This window comes from Arvicola amphibius, chromosome 9 (assembly GCF_903992535.2).
Source record: "Arvicola amphibius chromosome 9, mArvAmp1.2, whole genome shotgun sequence".
In the NCBI taxonomy this organism is placed as follows: Eukaryota; Metazoa; Chordata; class Mammalia; order Rodentia; family Cricetidae; genus Arvicola; species Arvicola amphibius.
The window spans coordinates 14,138,682-14,160,942 of NC_052055.2; the positions used below are offsets into that span (position 1 = coordinate 14,138,682).

The window sequence follows — 22,261 nt, forward strand, 5'->3', positions numbered from 1 at the left end:
GCAGAGGACAAAAAGAAGGCCCCGTTGCCCAGAAAGGGTGATGTGTGGGAGGAGGAGAGGAGGGAGGGGAGGAGGACAGACAGACGGACAGCTGCGATGCCACGGGAGCATGCACTGAATGCGAGCTGAGTGCCTGAAGACTGAGCTTGTGCAGCCTCTAGTCAAGACTTCGTTCATCTTTCTGGAAATAAAGACATCAAAACAAAATAAAACACACAGGCAAGTGCACAACCAAGGCTTTATTACTGGTTAGAAACACACTGCAGCAGTGACATTAGAGAACCCCTCTCCACGCTGCAGTGCAGAAATAGTTTTCCAAGAGTCACTCTGGTGGAGTCTCAACAGTTTTCCACCCAACTTCTTTTCTGCAAACTTTCTCTTCTCAGTTATTGTATTCTTGAAGAGCCTGAGCCATGAAGAGCTTGCCTAAGTTTTGGGCAGTGAACTCTTTAATGTTCTGGCAGTAAGTGTTAATCTGGCCTGCATATTTGAGAAAAACAAATCACAATTAATATTCAACAAACTGTAAAATTTTCCTAGAATGTTGAAAACAAAATCCCCTGTTGTAGGGGGGGGACCCACTTGTTTGTCCCATCTGCCTGGCTAGCTTATACCTGAAATAATCACACAGAAACTGTATTCATCAAAACACTGCTTGGCCCATTAGCTCTGGTTTTTTTTTTTTTGGTTTTTTTTTTTTTTTTTTTTTTTTTTGAGGCAGGGTTTCACTGTAGTTTTTAGAGCCTGTCCTGGAACTCGCTCTTGTAGACCAGGCTGGCCTCGAACTCACAGAGATCCGCCTGCCTCTGCCTCCCAAGTGCTGTGATTAAAGGTGTGTGCCACCACCGCCCGGCTCTAGCTCTGGTTTTTTATTGGCTGATTTTTACATCTTAATTTTTATTGATCTGTGTATTGCCATGTGGCTGTGACTTACTGGCAAGATTCTAACAGGCGTCTCAGGCAGAAGATCCATGGCTTCTCCCTGACTCTGCTTTTTTTTTCCCTCCCAGCCTCCAGTTCTGTTTTCCCCGCCTACCTAAGTTTTGCCCTATTAAAAGGCCAAGGCAGTTTCTTTGTTCATTAACCTCCTACACCAATCACCTGTATTGTTTTAAATCAAGAATTCCATAAAGAAAAAAAAAAAAAAACCCAGTGATACTTTTCCACAGGAGATGAAGAATATCTTTGCCAAAGACTCTATCCCCCACTCTCGGTGCCCTAAAGAATGATGAGAAACGGTACCTTTCTAATAACCATCAGCCACCGCCCCAATGTATTAGTTGTCCATCAACAACTACCCATTCAGATCTGGACACTATGTTAGGACAACTGAGAAAGCAACACAGGCTCTCCTCAGTGGACAGGAGGAGTAACAAGAATAACCAAAACCTGAAGCTTATCAGAGTTCACCAGGCCCACATGTGAATGGCCACCTTGCTTGGAATGACCTATAGGAGTGCTAGCCTTAGGTTACAACTGAGCCAGGGCCCAGCCCTCTTGAAGGGTAGCTTTGATATCAGAAAGCTAGCACACTTACACATGACTTAACCACTTGAACTTGACCTAAAGGAAGATCTATGTCTCAGTTCCTCTTATCTAAAAACTGCAGAATATTTATTTAAAAAAAAAAAAACTTTATGACAAACTTAAAACGTAGAGAAGCCACTGATTCCACCCAAAGCATGCATAAATACAGACAGCATAAGTTTTTAGATTAAAAAGAACCCACTGAAAATGGTAAGGGGACTGGTGAGATTGGCCCACTGTGGAAAAGTGCCTGCAGCCAAAGCTGATGATGAATTCTACAGCCAGGATCCCCTTGGTGGAAGAGGAGTTTTCACTGGCTCCTTTGGGCTAACCCTGACCTCCATAGTGTGCTGTGACATGCATGCAACCACTCCCCTTACACACAAAGTAAACACAAGAATAATCTTTTTTAAAAGTCGATGAAAAAAAGGTAATGAAATTATTTCTACTTGTGAGAGAACAGCATCCTCAGTATATCATGTAGAATTTATAACTTAAATACTGTACTCAACAGGAAGAAATAAGACTTTCATGGTCTAGCCAGGGTAAACTACTCTTTGGTAGTTTCCCTTGTATTTGAGTTCAAGGGCCAGTGACTTCTGTGTCACCAGTCCTGTAGATTCTTGTCAATGTTCCTGCCTCATTTTCATCACACAATTCACTGGAAAGCTGCTCTGAAGGTAATGTGACACCAGATCCTGGCCACTGCAGTCTAACTGTACTGATCATAGGTGACTGAACTGCCAATGAGAATACATAATCCTGAGCCTGGATGTCACAAGAAGTTAGAATGAAAGAACTCAAAAGTCCTGTTCCTGAAGGAGCGGGGACAGCCATATCATTCAGCTAAGACTACAGATTATCGACTATGGGCCATCACCTCGCTTTGACCTGGAGCCAGGTTACAGTACAAGTTACAGATACACAAGGAAGACCATGAATTAACAATAAGCACAAGGAGTCCTCCTACCACAGACACCTTCACATGGTGCTCACAGAAACCATGTAGCCTCAATGAATATTGAGTTTTAAGGAATCTGAATTTTCACTCTCTCAATTAGTAAATTGTGGAAGGTAAGTTTTTATGTTTTTAACTCTAATACAGTTCCTAAAGACCCTAGCTGACTGGAAAATCACACTTAAAATTTATGTAGGAATATTATAGTCAAGTAAGAGCATTGGTGCTAGATTTTAAAATCAACCATGCTGCTGGACAGTGGTGGTACACACCCTAATCCCAGCACTTCGGAGGCCAGCCAGACTACATAGTGAGACCATACCTCAAACAAAACAAATCCACCCACAGAAGGAGATGCCAAAACCAAATACCCACAAAGAAGGCTCCGTTTTGCATTGCCATAGTCAAAGAAAAGGCAGGATTTTCTTTACACTCCAAGCTCCTTTTCAGTTCACCATGGGAAGAGATGAAAAGGGCTTGAATTACATGGTCTTTTGCATTATGAGGGTATGAACCTTTGTCTAGGTTTCCATTTACGATATAACACATAAAATCTATTTTAGAAAGGTTATAATGCCAGCTCAAAAGTGTTTAGATACACATATACCGAGGGAAACCCTGGAAGGATCCAAGACACAAAACGGTCACAAATTCTCAGCCACAGAAACTGTAGGTGTTAGACACAAATTCAGTTCTTACTATTTATAAAACACTAGTTTTTATGACCTACAATGCTGTTTGGGAATATTTTATTATGTACTGATCTCTGAAGAAGACAAGAAGCCACGTGTGCCCCCACAGTCAGTAATACCTGCAATGAGCAGCGAATCCATCCTGGCAGGAGCCTGGTGGGGCTTGAAGAGTTTGGAGAGGTCTTCCTCAGGGAGTGGGGGCTCCCCTCGACTCTGGCGCTGCATATTCTCCTGCTGGCGACGCTGCTGGTACTAAAATCAAAGGGAAAATGATTCATTTTTCTTAATCAAGAAAACAAAGACCTTGTGCATACAAATGAGCGCACACACATCTTCTCCATTCAGATGTGGCAAAACCATGTATTTTTAAATTCACTATATATGTAAACTGATGCTAAGATTTTTTAAAATACAACACTGTCAGAAATACTTAGCTGTGCTTAGCATAGTGTGTTTAACAACACCTAGTATATAAGACATTTTAGCAAAGTGGTCATATTTAAACACCATTTTAACAGATAAACATTCTATAGTCAACTTATCTATGAATCAAAGGCTAAGAACACTAGAGTAATAAAAACAGTAACACAAGACCCCATGAAAGTCATGTGGCCATCAGGTTACACGAATAAAGAAAAGGTTAAATGCACAAAAGACTGTGTATGTGCATATGAGAATATTCGGGTAATCCTAGGGTTTTTATCTGTACTATACTATCTATTTCACAGCAGGTGGTCTATTATTTCCTATCAAAATTGCTCGCTCTTAATCACAATTGCGCAGTTTTTAAATGAACTGAAGATTGCTAAGTACGCAGCAATGAGCCACTACCAAACCAATTACAGTTAGGGAAGAAATGAGCTGTGACTCTGTGGCCCTCTTCTGCCTCTGATTTTCGTAATAATGTATCACCTATTTGCATAACCTTGGCATTACACTCTCAGCCAAATAGCCTGCTCTCTATAAGTCAGGTATTTTAAGTACAAGGTGTAAATAAATAAGAGCATAAAAGAATATTTTTTAAACACGATAGAGTCATTAGGTTAGCAGCCTGCGCTTACCCAACAATTCTGAAAGAGACGCCTGAAGCATTTGCACCTAAAGATGGATGACTACTAAATTCTCCTGAAAACCATACCCACCTGGTGTTTCTGCTGCTGCTGTTTACTGGTGTTCCTCATGTACGTGTTGTACTTGATTATGTCCTGGCTCATTTCATCCACCCGGTCCATCAGCAACTGGAGATTCTTCCCCAAATGATTGCTGGAAAACAAAGTGCATGGCACGCCATTCTTCAGTCTGTTTCCTTTCTGAGATGTTAACCGAACCTGCCTTTTGTTAAAGGCATGAGCCCATACTTATGTAGAAACAGAGGCAGCCAACAGTGAGAGTCTGTACTAAGCTCCCCAGTCAATCTCAAGCATCACCAGGAGTGTCTGCCTTAGCTCTGTTTCTTCCTGTCAGAGCATGGGGATGAGGGCCAGGAACAGTTCAGCATAGTGAGTGAGACATCTACAATGGGCATTTTTAAAAATCCAAGTTTAATTTAAATTCTGTACTCCTGAACGTTTTCTCTTAAAACCTTCCCCTCTTGTCCTGGAACTTTAAATCAGCAGTCACCAGAAAAAAAACACATAAACAAGTAAAGCTCCTCCAAGTGCAGTTCTTGTCTAGCAGGCTCCAAACACAACACCAGCCTTTGCTCTGCACTGCATGAAGCTCTGTCTCTCACCATTCCTAGAATTCTGTTAGGTAGTCTTTTAAACTTTTCTTTCCAGAAACTTCCAATGCAGTTCAGCTCCTAACTTCTTGTAAAGGTATGCTAATGATCGACAGAATGACCACAATACACACCATTGCTGCCTGCAAACATCTGCTGCCACAAGGAAGCCTGGACAACTGACAGATACATTCCAGCAGCAGCGGCCTGACAACCAGTGCTCCATTCACCTGCTGCAGACAGACAGACATTTACTAATGTTTATTACATGGTAGTCTCGGTCACAGGAAAGAGGGAGAAAGCAAGGCATCAGACACACACAGTCTCCATCTTCACTGGACCTGTAATTGGAGAGCTGAGGAGACGCTTTAGATACTATGTCAGAGTATCTCTGAAGAGACGACAGCCTGAAAACAGAGGATTAGGCGTCAACTATGCCAAAAAGATGTTCCAGAGAAAAGATAAGTGCAAGTGACGAGGGCCTGAAGACAGGCAAGAGATCGGCATCTTAAAATCCATTTAATTTAAAAGCAACAACCACCCAAGAAGCCCAGAGGCATCAAACCTCCCTTCCGGCCTGCTCATGTGGTTTGTGGGAATTAATCTTTCAACTACAATGTGAAAGCATCCTGGCCAATTAAAGACTAATGAAGACTGCTTCCTTTAAAATGGTTAGCATTATGAAATTGTGTCTATTTTAAAAATATGAAATGTGAGCCAGCTGTGGTGGTCCACACCTTTAATCCCAGCAATTGGGAGGCAGAGTCAGGTAGATCTCTGTGAGTTCCAGGACAGCTAGGGCTACACAGAGAAACTATGTCTTTAAACACCAAAACATAAACTAGAACCACAACTAGTGATGGGCCACCCCAGAGGAAAATGCCCTTAGCCTGCCCACGCCCAGTGGGCACAACTGCCGTTTTACACATGGGGTATGACAGAGGAGCGGGGTGCTGGTGGCTCAGCTTCCTGGTCTGAGCAGCCAACTGGTTCAATAAGAAACAGGCTGGGAAGCTTGGGACCAAATCAAAGTAAATCTAACTAAATTATGGATTCCATCTGTAACCAGAAAATTAGAAAGTGTGGGTTCTTTCTTCAATAGTATTATAACAGAATGAGATGTGTGTGGGTGAATAAATCTACTTTTTAATTCCAGTCAAGCAGTTCTTAGACAACTTTGATTCAGTAACTCCACCTGCCTAATCTCTTTCTATCTTCTTTCCCTCCTCTCCCCTCTCCCCGCAGGGTGTCAGGGAGACCAAGCTGGCCTCATACTGGTTGTCGATGCGGTTAACCTTGAACCAACCCCGCCCCCCACCCCGTCTTCCTGCCCTATCTCCTTACTACTGATGTTTTACTGGCTTCCAGTGCTGCTTTAATACTAATACTTAATTCACATTTATAGTATTTCATTGACATTTTTAACTTGAAAAGTATTTCTTCTCTGAGAATTGGGTATTTGTTGCTGTTTTCTAATTTCTTAATAGTTTGAGTTTAATCCACCCAGACTCAAGTGTTTGGGCATATGGTGCAAGATGAGGAATGAGAGTGATTTTTTTTCCTGGTAGCTAACCAAATGTCCAGAACCACTGATTAGTCACATTGCTTCCCAAATAACTTCAGAATTTAACAATACTGCATCTCACACTCATTCTTTCAACACTTTCACTGCCAGTCACTCCCTTAGACAATAAGGATTCGTCTGTAAGACATTGCTGCACTCTGCACATTGTGCCAAAAAGAAGGTAAAGAGATAAGCAGAGTGCGGTCAAGAGCTGTAACAGATGCACAACAGATGCTTAGGAAAGAGGGTTCGGTGGGATAAAGTCAGACCCTCCCAGATGATCTGACAACTACATTTTGGGTTTTTGGTGATGGTGGCAGGCAGGCAAGAAGAGTGGAAAAGCATACTGCAGGTACTAGGCAAAAGCAGTGTGCTGGGACCCCAATGAGAAAAAGGAGGTGCATGGAAGGGGATCCACTGAGAACTGGGGACATGAGCATTAGGGCAGTGTAGAGGCAGGCAGGGGCCATGCTCCAAAGACCCCCGGGCAAGTACTATGGCAGTGCAGAGGCAGGCAGCACATGCACCAGACTTTTGTAATCTTGGGCTCCCATCCAAAGACAATAGGACCTGGCAAAAACTTCAAAGGAGCAATATGAGCATCCTGTTTGCACATAGCAAGATAACGATTTTGAAAAGGGAATTAAAAGAAAAAAATTAAAACAAATAAGGAAAAAACAGTAAGTTTTAAGACCAAAATAAGTCAAGGAAAGATAATGAAGTAGAAAAAGTTGATGGAAATAAGGTGAAGTCATCCCCTCAAGGTACATGGCAGGGAAGACAGATCCAGAACAGCACTAACATGGAGGGGTGAGCAAGAGAGTTCACTGTGAATAAAAAGCAACCCTTACTAAATCAGTGGATCCCAAAGGAAGAGTCCCATAAAGAATTAGCCAACAGTACTCAGTGTCAAGTGATGTACAGTATCCAGGGACAAACAAATTTTTAAAACTTTGGTGAGAGCTCTGTCTTAGGGTTTTCCTTGCTATGAAGAGACACCATGACCGGGGCAACTCTTATAAAGAAAACATTTAATTGGGATGTCTTCTTACAGTTTCAGAGGTTCAATCCATGATCATCATGATGGAGAGCATGGCAGCACGCAGGCAGACGTGCTAGAGCTGAGAGTGCTACATCTTGCAGGCAACAGGAAGTCAACTGAGACACTGGGTGGTATCCTGAGAATGGGAAACCTCAAAATCCGCCCACCCCTACCATCACACTCTTGCTCCAACAAGACCATACCTGCTCCAAAAGTCACCCCTCCTCACAGAGATTATGGGGGACAATTACATTTAAACTACCACAAGTTCCAACAGCATACACTGTAGTATGGGGACAGTGGGAAATAAGGAGCTAAAGACACTGACAGAAAACCCATCAAGAAATTTAAACACAAAACAAGGAAGGGGTGGAAAGTTGGAGAATAATAGCATGAAGTTAATGTAGGAGTGTTTCTATCTATCTGCTATTTCATTGGTTAATTAAAAAGAAACTGCTTGGCCTGATAGGTTAGAACATAGGTGGGTGGAATAGACAGAACAGGAAGCTGGGAGAGAGGCAGATGCCTCGGGCAATTGCCCTGCCTCTCCTCAGTGAGACAGACACGATGGAGCCAGGTCAGACATGCTGAGTCTTTCCCAGTAAGTGTGTAACACTCGTGGTGCTACACAGATTATTAGAAATGGGTTAATCAAGATGTGAGAATTAGACAATAAGAGGCTGGAACTAATGGGCCAGGCAGTGTTTAAATGAATACAATTTGTGTGTTGTTATTTTGGGGCATAAGCTAGCCAGGCATCCGGGAGCTGGGTGGGAATGCAGCCCACAGCTCCTCACTACAGAAGTCAAGGTTATTCTTTCTGCAACAGAGAAGGCCTGGCAATGACAGTAAACTAGGAATGACATGAATTAAAAATCTAAGCAGAAGATGGACACTTGGAGTCCCTCAACTCAGTGGAGGCACAGAAGTTGGAGGCAGGTATAACAGCCTAGGGGCAAACATTTCAACAGTGAAAGACCAGAACTACGTCAAGTATGAAAAACACTATTCACATGACTGGTTGTTAAGTAAGACACACTCTTAGGTGCGGGGGAATACAACGGGGAGATTAAACAGAGAGCAGGAGAGACCCTGGTAATGCAGAGAAGCAATTAATCCTGGAGACTGGCTACACTCGCTTCAGCAATGCAAAATTAAAATAGGCCTTGCCGGGGCTGGAGAGGTAGCTCATTGGTTAAGAGTATGTGCTTTTTTGGAAAAGGAATCAAGTTCAGTTCCCAGCACCCATGTAGGGTGGCTCATAACCAACTGTGTCTCAAGTTCCAGGGGGATCTGACACCTCTGACCCCATGAGCACCAGAGCGCACGCACACACTCACTCACTCACTCACTCACTCACTCACTCACTCACTCACTCACATGAAGGAGGAGGAAGAAAACAAAAACCACCCTCCCAAATTCCTAAATCTTACTTCCCATTGATGTCTTTCAACTGTTAAGCCATGTGCTAAAAAGTATATGGTATATGCAATCACAGAACAAGACTGCATCAAAGATACGGCAACACATATACCATAACAGTGGTCTTTAGAAACATACTCAAAAAGACAGTGTATAGGCACCCACAATTAACAATTCATACCAATTTCAGATACCATTCACAGAAAATCAGATCCATCACTAGGAGCAATTTTCTGAGGCAATCTTTTCAGTATTGGTTTAGCCAGTATAAGGAAATAGGGAGTTCCTGCGAGGAACTTCTATAACACAGTTCTGCCTTTTATTGCCAAGGAAACAAAGAACTGAAAATAGATAACTTAAACAGATGTGAACCAAGACAGTGTGAAGCCGGCTCTCACCAAAGCATCAGTTCATGCTTATTATCCTTAATATAGGATGCTCACTCCTAGTTTACTGTCTAAAAGAAGGAAATAGAATTGCTTTCCATGTGTGAAAAGTCCAAGGACTGTGCTCTACAAATGTTAGAACTAACAAAGACTGATTTAGAATGCCCATCTAGTAAAATGCACACGACCAAGGCTCTGAACAAAAGGACCTGCATATCTTAGGCATGTGTTTAAAAAAAAACCTGTAAATGAAGAACTGACACCTACATATGGGTCATGGAAGAGAAAATAAACCTAATATCCAAGGAAGGAACTGTGTAATAAAAGTTTCTAATCAGGATTGGAGGGAGGGAGGAAGGGAGGGAGGGAGGGAGGGAGGGAGGGAGGGAGGGAGGGAGGGAGGGAGGGAGAAGGCACATATCCAGGTATCACCTTATTATCCTACTAATGCCCAAAATTAATGAGGATATACAAAATGTACACTCTGGGATTTGAAGGCACTGTTATCACCTGGCTCTATATAAGGATTCACAGGTATAAGATAGGCATTATTTCCTGCCCCACAACACTAATTTACCCTTTGAACAACAGGGAAAGCAGAGGCCTCTCTTTCAAAGTCACAACAATACAGAGGATAAAGCCATATAAAAGAGTGTTTGGAGATTTTTGGTGATGGAGCAAGCTAGGGTAATATTCCTGGCTACGACAACTGTTGCTGAACAACAGCAATTACAGACAGGCTCCCTAGAGACCCGACAGCTGCACAAAGGCTGTGCTGTCTTCTATGCCTGATACAGAAAGGGAAGAAGGGAAGACGTGAACTATACAACTCTGTACTAGTCATCAAACTGTAACCTCAGATGCCTTTAAAGTAGGTCCTTAGCTTAATTCTTTAACTATAGGTGTGCTGAGTATCTCTGTAAAAACAACAGAAAAATCTGATCTTCTCAGACATGTGTAAGGACTGTTACAAAAAAATAGCTTTGCAACTAAACAGTACACTCTTTGGATCCTTGAAACCTGGCTGTATCATTTAGCATTCTGGTTACCATTAGGTTTCCATCTTGTTGCCCTTCAAGGCCCTTCCAGTGGCCTTTGTGATGGATTAATGTGATGGAGAACATTACCTGAATTACAGTGCTGCTCACACAGAGCACAGAGAATGCTGGTTTCCTGCCCTTTGTTCCTCTCATAATTACAAAGCTTTTCATTTTTCTAACAAGTTCCTATTGAATGATAACTACAAATTTGACAAACAACTGAAGTTCTGCTACAAACCGATTGCTTAAGAAAATATACCTTAGCCAGGTCTGGTGGCATGCATCTATAGTTTAAGGGAGGAGAATTTTGAGTACCTAAGCTACCCAGTGAGAGCCACTTAGGAGTTGAGGGGAAACCAGTCTCTTTCAGTCACCTGACTATCGACTCTGTGTCTTTGTTTTATATTATATGTATGTCTACCGGTGCCTCCTTCTACCACAAAGGACAACCACAGAAGCCGAAAGGGGCATGTAAAAGAGCTATCTGTGGGTTCACCAACATTTCTACTAAGAGGACTGGGACTGAAGCAGTCACTTGCCTGGCATGTGTGAGGTCCTGCACTCAATCCCAATGACTTAAAAAAAATTTGGGGACCTAGGGAGATGAACAGTAATTTCAGAAACACAATTTGTTCTAGGACATCTCAATCAGTATTATAGTAAAATAAAAATATTATCTTGCCAATTCGACAGCTAAAACAGACAAACTAGAGGAAATTGCATCCTCAATGTAACTTCTAAAATAGCAAAAGCCAATGAGGATCAAAAAATGCTAATTTTGGTCACATGCTCTGATAGCTGAAAGTCTATTGCTGGGGGGTGGGGGGGGGCTCTGTTTGTACAAGGGCCACTGCAGTCAAATGAAGTGTCTTTCTCTGCTCCGAGCACACTAGAGACTAGACTACAGAGCAGCATGCCTGTCTCTTGGGATCGAGTACAGTAAACAATATCAAACTCAACTTCGGCAACCCCTCCCTATCAGGGTCCAAATGGCATAGCAAGAAAGGCAGCCCAGGGTTCTTTACAACAGATCACGGATGGCTTTCACACGGTCTGAACGGGGCGAGACACACAAACTCTACACGCTCTTCCATATCTTAGTAACCTCCAAGCACTCTTCAGTAATTTCTCCTTGTTTCACAAGGACCATCTACACGAAAGAATTGTTTGCAAGGGGACTTTCCTTAGGAAAGTCACTTACCTGCTGGCAAGACTGAGCAATTCGTGTTTGTCCGCCACGGCTGACTTCTTCTCAAGCTCCCACATCAGGACATTGATCAGATGGGAGTTTTTAATTACAATCGGCACTTCCTCAAACATGTGCTCAAAGGTGATGCTTGCCTTTTTCAATCTGTGAAGCACGTTAAAGACACTTGAGGCTGATGGTCAGCACTGAGTGCTAAATTGAGTGTTTCCCACATTTTGCCCGATTACCGCGCTCTCTACAGACTTTGCTTCATCATCTTTTAGGGGCTTGGGGTGGAAAGTGATTGCCAAGCCTAAGTCCAGTGACTTTAAAAATGATCTGAATCTGAGCTGTAAGCCCGAAAATTAGGTCCCTGCCAAAAGAACCTGCTCATCCAGTGTAATCAGGAGTCCTTAGGTTTTCAGTGACACTGAGAGGTCACTGTGAGCTGTGACGTGATCTACACTCACGGCAACTAGGGAAGGGCCGTGCTGTCCGCACCTCAGACAGGTGACTGCACAAGAATGGGCACAGGGGACTCCACACCAAGTGCAGGACACAGGTTCTCCTAGGTACGCTGCAACTCCACACTCAGACCTGGTCATGAGTCAGCTTTGCTTGAACAACCTACACATGTTATTTTTTTTTTTAAGGGGCCAGCTGGGAAACTAGAGATGAACTGTCCGGCATGAAGTTTCATAAGAAGTTTAAAAAAAAAAAAAAAGAAAAAAGAAAAAGAAAAAAACCTTCACAATAACAGAATAATTCTAAATATTTTTTAAATGTACATACTCCTATGCCACAAAGTCAGATCACAGAACAGTTAATCTGATGTGTACTTGTTACCCCGTAAATTTCCAATATGCCACTTTTTTTTTCTCTGAATGCTTGAAACATTGAGATTTATTCCACTTTGTCAAACAGGCCATGAGGTGCAGAAGCAGACTACAGCTTGCACTCTGATGGTGGCTAACCACTCTTCTCACCTTCCTTTATTCCACCACTTGGAGAATGCTTCAAATACAGTGGCTAATTAATTCCCACTAAGTGAATTCACCCAGTGAAAGCAGCAGATGAGACTTTCCACACGGAATAGTTTTTAAACTATGCGAAGAGGGGAAATCAAGTGGCACTTGCACAATGCAGAAAACTTTTCATCCGCACGGTAATGGCATTACCATAGGCCAACTGAGGACTCAATACATGTGGCGAACTGAAATTCTAGAAGAAACACAGAATCCTCTACTGCATGCCTCATGGGCCTGGAACACTTACGCTTCAGGGGAAAAGTCCTTCTCTTTACAAACTTCCATCAGTTTAGGAGTCAATCTGTATGCCTTCAGTGAGAGAGACCCTTGGGCAGTTTTTATGGGATCTCAAAAAGAAAAAGAGAAAGGTATTACTGAGTTTGCCACTGTTAGTGCTAGTACAGTAATAGTTCTGAGGACACTGTTACTAATCACACAAGCTTTGAAATATGAAGACCAAAATAAATAATCAGTACATAATTTGAAGCTGATTAAAAACAGAACAGCTTCCTCCTTAAAACAAAAACTAAGAGTCAAAAATCTAGGTGGAATACCTTCAAATCCATCCCTCAACTAGAACCAGAAAACTTGTTAAAAATTAAATGTATGGTATGTTCTATAGGTCTTGCATAAACAAGAGAAAATACACATGAATATTGAACATAGAAAATCTCTGTGTACACTTCTATAGCCATTCAGTCAATAAACTGAAAACACACAGCCTGGGAACAAAGCACACCATCCCAGTGAGCGCTGCCACAGTTCTTCACTAGGCAGACTGTAAAAACAAAACCACTATGTCAAAGCGCTATCACAAAGTGTCGTTTCAGTTTTAGAGAAACAAATTTTTGTCAAAACTGACTGCTTAAACAGTCCACAAGGAAGGGAGCTTAGCACTTGCTGCATGATAACGGCTCTGGTGTGCCAACGCTTGCCTAAAACCTGTGTCAACATTCATGTTGTCTGAAATTCAACACAGTGAAACTTTTAGCAATAGGTGATAAAATGAAAACCAAAATAGATTGAAGCAAGTGGAAAATTCATCAAGGTCTGATGATGCAATGTTTCCAGCCAATCTAAGTGCCCTTTAACAACTTGTTCTCCCTGTAATCCAATTGCTAACACACTGAAACAATTTCAGGGCAGCTCATAAGATTGATCGTATTCATTAGTATTTTTTCTGACAGATACTCAGGACGTTACATTTACTTCTCAGCTGGAAACTATATGCAAGTCTGCCAGATATGGCAAACTGTGAGTGTTTGGGAAGGGGGAGGCTATAAAGCTGTTAAATTGCCTACGGTTCTGATATAGCACAGAACATCTGGTCTGGAGAGCTTGAGGAAACACCATTAAATAGGCCGAAAAGAAAAAAATCTTTGTGCTAAGAAACAGTCCAGGTTTTGTACGCTGCTGTCAGAGGTTTAAAAAAAAAAGGAAAGGAAAACTTGGCACACTGTATTATGATTGGTCAGTCACGTACAAAACCAGACACACCAGCAATCGGGGTTTGTTAGACATCTGGTCTCATTCCGCCAGCCCCTGCAAGGAGGGAGGGAGATGAGGAAAAAAATGAAGCAGCTACTCCAGCATTCCAAAACGTACACATCAGGGCTCTGATAGCAAGAAAAATAAACAGAAAGAAGGAAACCCTGTCTAGACGTAGCTGCTGCTGAGGCTGCTGCAGAACGGGCTGATATTTACTTGAGAGGGCCTGCCAGCACTGCTCCAAGAGGCAGAAAGACAGAAGCAAAAATAGCAGTAATAATATTAAGGGAGGAAAAGAATAATAAAGGAGCCTCCTACTAACCGTAAATGAGGACGACAGATTCTTCAATGGCATGCTGGTAGCTGAATTGAGAATCCAGAAGCGCCCGGGTAACAAACGAGCCGTAGTACGTGGACTGATACCAGCCCACGTGGAGGTGATCGATGTTCACATGGCGAAGGCTTCGCATCATCTCCATCTGATACTGGACTAGAAGACACAGCAGGGGAATTCATACAAAGCTCAAACAAACAAAAACCGAAGCATTTAGTAATGCCACTAACATTCAAAATAAGACTTTTTCATTTACACAAAAAGAGAACATTTTCAAATCACTTCAAATAATTGGTCTTTTCCTTTTTTTATTTAACAAATCACATTTGTATTAGAAATACAAAGTTAATGTCTTATTCTAAACAAGGAATTATTAATTGTAGCTCACACTTCTCTTTTCTAAAACCCTAAAAATAGTAAATGTATAAGGAAAAGGTATACAAGTGTTAGATTGTAATAGTTTCATCTGAATTAATGGGAGAGCAGTTATTGTCTCCTGCACATTTAACTTTTGGAACTAAGAACTAAATCCATCAAGAAAACTAAGGGAAAACAATTACCACACGACTTACTTATGAACCAGACACAGGCTACAGCTGCTTCAACATAAGAATTCATTTTTGCCTTCATCTAGTGCCCCCTACTGCATATACTTACTTTAAAAAAGGCATTCTCTTTTCTTCTCTTTGCATTCATTTGTATTAGTAGATGATTTTTATTAGACTGGTTATATTTTAATCACCAGGTGTGATGACTTTTCCTTTTGCTGAATTAATTAATGAGTATAATATATATTATTTATTTAAAGTAGCAGTACTAGAAAAAGAGGTACAAATTCATAAAGTAATAAATGCCTTTAAAAAGCAATATAGAGCTGGAGAAATGTCTCAAAGGTTGAGAGAACTGGGTTTGGTTCTCTTTAGTTCTCTCTCAGCATTCACGTTGGCTCACAACTGGCTCTAACTTCACCTCTAAGGAGGATTATATGCCCTCTTTGCTCTGAGTGTATACACACATTCATACAAACATGCACACACATATAAATAAAAATAAATCTTTTAAAAATAAGCATTACATCCTAACAATGTACACTTAATATAAAATAGAGAAAAGTTTTTTAGTCAACACACTAGCCAAGCTATTTCTATAATGAAGAATGAAGGCATGGTTGGATAGAGTAGCCATAACTGCTTAACATTGAGCCTGACAACTTCATTTTCAAAACAATCAAATTTTACCAAAAATTTTATTATTGTTATTCCTCTAATCAAAACACTATGGTTTCAAAAAAAATCAAACAAGACTCAGATCACAACATGTTATTAGGCAAAGAAATTAATAGATTTTTTTCAAAGAGCATCTACCTCTTGCAGAAACAACTCAAACATAATACACCTATCACTCTTTCGAAGAACCAAATTTCATTCCACAGTAAATCTGCAAGAGGTGGATGCTGTACTGCTGTTAAAATGCACACAAATACAAACAACTCTCTTCAAAGTGAGCTCGTTCATTCACTATTCTCTGGCTGGACTACTTCTTTTGTTCCTATTTAAAGGGTATGGTGTAGGAGCTAGAGAAAAGGCTCAGCAGTTCAGAGCACGTGTAACTCCTGTAGATGGCCTGTGTTCAGTTCCCAGCACACACATGGTGGTTTACAACCATCCATAACTCCATTAACTCCAGTTCCATGGATGGGATGCTCTCTTCTGCCCCATGTGCACCAGGCATGCAAGAGGTGCATGTACACACATATTCCCAAAACACATATACATACATACATACATACATACATACATACATACATACAAACAAACAAACAAAAAAGTAAAGGGTATGGCAAAGAAGGTATATAATATGCTATACACTTTTATAAATTCTGTATCTTTTGCAATTTTCTAAATGATGTGTGAAAACAAAGCCCTATAACCCATGTTACTCATGTTACATTCTAAACCACAGTTAAAAGCACCACCATCAGGTTGGAGACAGCTCAGTGGTAGAGCATCCTCCTAGAACATGGAAGGCTCTCAGTTCAATAGTTACCTAATTAATCGTTTTTAAGAAGTAAATTAGCAAGCTACAACCAAATCAATAACCTTATATCAAGTATTTTTCTCTTAGTACTATCTCTTTCTGTGATGTAAGAAACACCTCACTATCCCATTCCTTCATCCAACTTAACAGATTCTCCCTCAACAACCCAAATCATTCCTTTGGTCTCTAGCATGAGACTCTTAATATAAACTTATTTGACAAATTTTAATCAAATTTAACTTACAAATAAATACCTTAATACTATCAGTAAAATGGGAGATAAAATGAAATTTGCTAGATTGTTTTAAAATGAAAGTGAAGAGGAGATGGAGGAATTATCAAATAATCGACAGAACAAATACTGTTAAAAAACAAACACCACATCAGTACTTGGAAAGCAGTGTCAGTGAGTGGCTGAGCCTTCATCCAAGAGCAGCATCCGTCACTCATCTGCTAGTGAGTAGCTGCACCTCAGTGCCACTTCCAACTTGTTAGAGCAGAAAAAAGAGTGCTCCTGCCAGCTCTGACATTTTCCCTGTGGGGATCTTGCTGCCTCTGATCTTTAGCTTTTTCATTTCTAGACATCTGAGAACTCATCCCAGTCAAAATGCTAGGGCTCCACATTGTTCTTTGGATATGCTAATTATAAACAATGACTTGTCTATTAGCTAAAGCAGGCATGCATTACAACTTAAATCAAAATGCATTTTTTGGAAAAAAATAGTCTATAAGCTAACTAAGACTCCCCTCAAATAGCTTGGATAAAATGGATTTTACAAAATCATTTTCAGAATACCTCACAGAGTTTAAAAAAATTCTAAGATTAGTAGCAAAACTCCAGTGTCCAGCTCCCCACTCTTCCCTATTCCACAGGCCCCCCCAAAAGACCAATAAAGATGAAGTTCTCTAAACCAAGAGTCAGAGACACAAGACCCAGGGCTACTGGGTGCATAACTAAATCTGGGGACTAAGAGTAGGAATGCTGATTATTTATCATGGCAGGATCAAAGGAACAATGTGCCCTCTTTTCCACCAGAGAATGCTAAGATTCTGGAGGTTGAACATGCTCCTTCACAGTCACTATCTTAATGACTGCACAAATGAAAGTGGAAGAGCATGGGCAGTGGATGAACAAGGCTGCTCTGAGGAATTCTAGAGAGGGCCAGATGTGGCACTGTGTGCCTGTAATCCCAGCACTTGGGAAGCAGAGACAAGAGGATCGACTGCTGACTTGAACATCATCTTGATCTCTGTAGTGAGCCTTCAGGCCAGTCGGAGACATACAGAGAAACCCCAAAACCATGAGAACAAACAAAACATTCCGGTCCACTGGAATTTTACAACAAAATCTGTGCTCCGCCCATTCCGCATAAAGCGTTAGTTCATTATCTATCCTGACTGTGATCATGACTTAATTTTAAGAATTGAGAATTCTGCCAGGCAGTGGTGGCAGCACACCTTTAATCCCAGCACTTGGGAGGCATTGACAGGAGGTCTGAGTTCAAGGCCAGCCTAGTCTACAGAGCAAATTCCAGATCAGGCTCCAAAGCTATCCTGAGAAACCCTGCCTCAAAAAACCAAAACCAAACAAACAAAAACAAAATGTCAGAATTCTGAAATCACATGTTATAATATGCTGTAATGCCTCCACCATTCAGGAGGGCAAGCAAGGGAGAATCTTATCTCAAATTTGAGGCCAGCCTGCACTACAAAGGGAGTCCCAACTCAAAAGCAAGTCACAGACTAAACACATGCGTTGCATTTTACAAAGTCTGTGGTTGTGCAACCAGAAGGAATCGTGGTTATTCTTTAGTGTACGTGAGGTAGCTTTCCTGTGAAGCTGAGGCAGAGGTCCCATCCATGTGCTGTCTGAGAGAGGTCACTTGGATTCCAGTTAGAGACTGATGCTCCTACCATGTGCAAGCAGAACCACACAGAGCTCACACATAGTCATGTGGACCAAGTCTATCTGCAGATATTTAAGGACTGTCCTTGTTCTCATGTTAACAGAGACATGTGGTCCTTATCTCCTTAGTTTTTCTTCCTCCCAACCCAATTTCCAAAAAGTTTGTTGCTAAAACTAAGTAGAACTAAACGATGGACAGTACCACTAAATTCAAGAGCAAAGCAACACTCCCAGCACCCCCATCTGTCAACTCAGTTAGAGCGACACGGTAGCTGGCACCCTCACTGTGGAGACATAATAAACCAATCACAAAGAGGTGGCACGGTCATTACCATCAGCTTTACACCGTTAATAACAAGAATGGCCATTTTGGATTCTGACTGTTAAGTTAACACCACTCCTTTTGTGGCTGTGCTAGTCCACCAGCAGTGAGCAGATACGGTGAGCGTGGAATCCACTGAGGTATAAACCACAGTTCAATAGACAAGCCCCAAAGTATGTGGATGAGGCCAATTTATAGCGCACAGCTCTGGGAAACATGACCGAATCCTAGCTTACATATAGCCATTCCTATGTAGACAGTGGCTCACAACAGAAGGAAGAAGGCCAAGTCCAAAGGAAACAAGAGGAAAAGAAGGGCCCCTAATAAACAGCCATAACTTGCCATTGCTGCACTAATGCAGACTACCAAAACTACAAGCTGCCAACCTCTCAAAGCTTGTCCACGGCCCGACACTTCCATCTTGGGTGAAAATGCCTCTTTAAAAAAGAAGCAGTAGAAGCAGTCATCCAATGGTATTCACTTCTGAATTAATGGTGCGGGGTTCCTGGGAATTTTCCAAGGAACAATAGCAACGGGAAAATCCTTCGGAAAAGGGACTACTTTTAAACTGATGATAATGTTCAAGAGAAGGGCTTAGAATTTCATTATAAGAAGTCTAGGGGAGAACCTTTAAAATATTCTAAGCTTAAAAAAATAAAACAGACTGAAGAACTGGCTCAGCAGCTGCTGCCAAGCCTGGTGGCACCTAAGTTCTATCCCTGGACCCACAGGGTGAAAAGAGAACCAATGGACTCCCCTAATCTGCCCTCTGATCTCCACAGATGCTCACTTACACAACACTCCTAGCTCCTCCACACAATAAAGAAAATGCAATTAACTATTTAAAAGCAAGGCAAAAATAAAGGTCTAACCAACTGAAAAAAAGCAGAAAGCAGCAAGCAGCAAATTAATGTTGCAAGCTGGTAGTTATTACTAAGCCAGCTCAGATTACTAATACAAAGTCTATACACAGATACAAGAGAGGTGTTGCCATAATATGAGCAGCTTATTATTATAAGGGTCGAAGCTTCATAAATCATGACAACCCCTACCATCGTCTTAACTATCTAGGCCTAGGCCTTCTTGAGCAACAGAGAACCTGGGGGCAACACTAGTAGCTGTTCCATGTCTGGCACTAATACACTCACCTTCACTTTTCCAGGGAGAACTCAAATACCCAGAGCTACAACTGCCCTTAGGTTGCCCAGTAACTACTCTTTAAAAAAAAAAAATCCCAGTGCTTTTTGTTTTGTTTTTTAAAATCAGAGAAAGTAAATGTCCTCTTATACTGAGCTGCTGTATCTGGAGCAGCTCTGGCAGCCACCACATGGACTAGAGGACTGTCACTCCAGAATGACTGGCCATCTCCCTTCCCCTCCACTTCCTCACTCACATTTGAAGTAACACCTCTTTTATACCATTTTTCAAGGCTGTTTATTGTGTATATGTGTGCGTGTAGAAGTCAAGGAGCCAGCTCTCTTCCTCCACAATTCAGGTCGTGCGGACAGAACTCAGGTCATCAGCTTAGCAGCGAGCACCCCTACTGCCTGAGACACTTGTGCAACAGTTCCTCACTGCTGGGTGGGAACAGCTCACTATGCTGGGATGACCTAAATATCATAAATAAAGCTGTAGCACAATGAAAACAAAAAATAGTCTGTCCAGCAGACTGGGAGGAAAAAGTTGCACAGATGTGTTATTAAGGAACTCCTGAAGGCCAAAACAACCTGAATTTTAAAAATTAAAAATCACTTTAAAGACCTACTATCTGGATGGCAATATTATATAAAAATAAACCCACAGGTAGAGCCTGGATGGGAAAGGATGCATCTAGGCATGAGAAAAGAAACCAGCCCTGACTGATCATTACTAGTTCGATTTCCCAAATGGCCTACACATATTCTAACTCAAAATAACTATAACGTGCTAATCGCAATCATGGAAAGGTTTTAGAAAAGCGGTCTACCACTCAACTTGCCTTTAGACTCTGACTCCAAAACCTCGACAGTCCCTCATTCACAGGCCCTGGCTGGGGAACATGGTTATCAACATCTGACTCAGAGTGCAGCAGACAGGCACTAGAAGCTGCAGAGAAAAGTCACCAAGGCATGGCACAAGGTAACTCTACCAAATCAACAGCCAGTACCAAAGGCTTTTAGGTGCCAAAGCAATGTGAAACCAGACTCCCAAGACATTACATTTTTTGAAACTTGGGTCAAGATTGAGTTGTCGTTAAACACTGGCTCAGAACAAGCAGGGAGACAGTCAGCAACGGACCACACATTACACAGCAAAGAAACTCAGTCAGAAGATGTAAATAGCTTTTAAAAACAAGCAAAGCCATATAATGGCCCTGAAACAAACTAGTGATTTCAACAAATACTGTCATATTGTCAAAGTGCAGAGCATAGAAACCACCTATCTGTTCAGGCACTGTGGCCGGAGAGGACTTTGAGAAAACAATTACAAGCCTCTCTCCCTGCAGTGCCGAGGGATGCCAAGGAGCACTCACAGCCTGTGAGCACTTAGCAAGACCAACTTCATTCTGTGCTTTTCCTTTTCACATTGAGACTTTCTGCCAAGCCGCACATACGTTCCAGGCAATGTTCAAAGCTAGTAGCAGATGTAGATTTAAGCAAACAGAATGTGCATTTGAAAAAAGAATTAAATACAATCTACTTTGGTTGGAGAGAATTATGGAATACACAGATTTCTCAAAAGTTCCATAGTCTCTTCACCCCGTCTGTACCATGTATCCATCACTTGTTTCAATTAACACATCTATTATTAATGCCACTCCTATGATGGTTTATGAATTTTGGTAATGGCTCAATTTTTCACAATAAAATGTTCAATATAAGTTCTTTTTTACCTAAAAACCACTCAAAGAAATGACAAAATACTGCTTTGTCCTGAGTGGTTAGATATTCCTTAAACTGATTTTGAATTTTGTGAAAATAATTTCCTTTAAATGTCAGGCTGCAGACAGGAAATAGAGAGAGGTGAGAGGGTGACTCTAGTTTATCTTTAAAACTACTTAGAGCCTTTGATAATATCTAAAATATTTTTTTGAGAGGGGTGTTGGTGTTTTTAAAGAGTTGTCCATGAAATAGAAGAGAAAAATCACATCTTCATTCTGTAACACACAATGTCTTTTTAATTAGGTCATAAAATATAGTCAATAAATTGTGTTTAAGGTTATGAAAACGTCCTCACTAAATAAATACAAAAGCACTGGGAAGTTAATGTCACTTGACATTTGTGTACAAAATTAATTTACCCACACAGGATCAAGGACACGGATTCTTCACTCCATGAAAAACTATTACAAAATGACTACATGGTATAAGGCAGACCAAATGATAATCTCTGGGTGTGGACAAAAGTATTACATAAAGTCCATTCAAAAGGCAGGTAGCATCTCTTTCACATTTATAGCCATCTATGAGGAAACTAAAACTAGAGGCTACAAAAAAAAATTCTGAAGAAATGGAAAGTTGAAAAATGTTGATAAAATGATAAAAAGGTAACAATTATCAGAAAATTGCCTGTGTGTTTTCATGTTCTGCCCCAATCTACAGAGGAGCTGAAGTAGCTTATGGTAAATTC

At 41.2% G+C, this 22,261-nt stretch overlaps 1 protein-coding gene across 1 annotated transcript in view; it reads right to left on the minus strand.

The window, feature by feature from the left end:
- Positions 1–224: 224 nt before the first annotated feature.
- Positions 225–22,261, minus strand: part of Eif3h (eukaryotic translation initiation factor 3 subunit H) — an 86,685-nt gene continuing 64,648 nt past the window's right edge. Inside the window, exons 3-8 of the mRNA XM_038343542.1 lie at positions 14,376–14,543; positions 12,813–12,912; positions 11,553–11,702; positions 4,320–4,440; positions 3,297–3,429; positions 225–480 (exon numbers count right to left, since the gene is read on the minus strand). Coding sequence (XP_038199470.1) covers positions 383–480; positions 3,297–3,429; positions 4,320–4,440; positions 11,553–11,702; positions 12,813–12,912; positions 14,376–14,543 — 770 coding nt within the window. The 3' untranslated portion in view covers positions 225–382. The remainder of the gene's footprint in view (positions 481–3,296; positions 3,430–4,319; positions 4,441–11,552; positions 11,703–12,812; positions 12,913–14,375; positions 14,544–22,261) is intronic.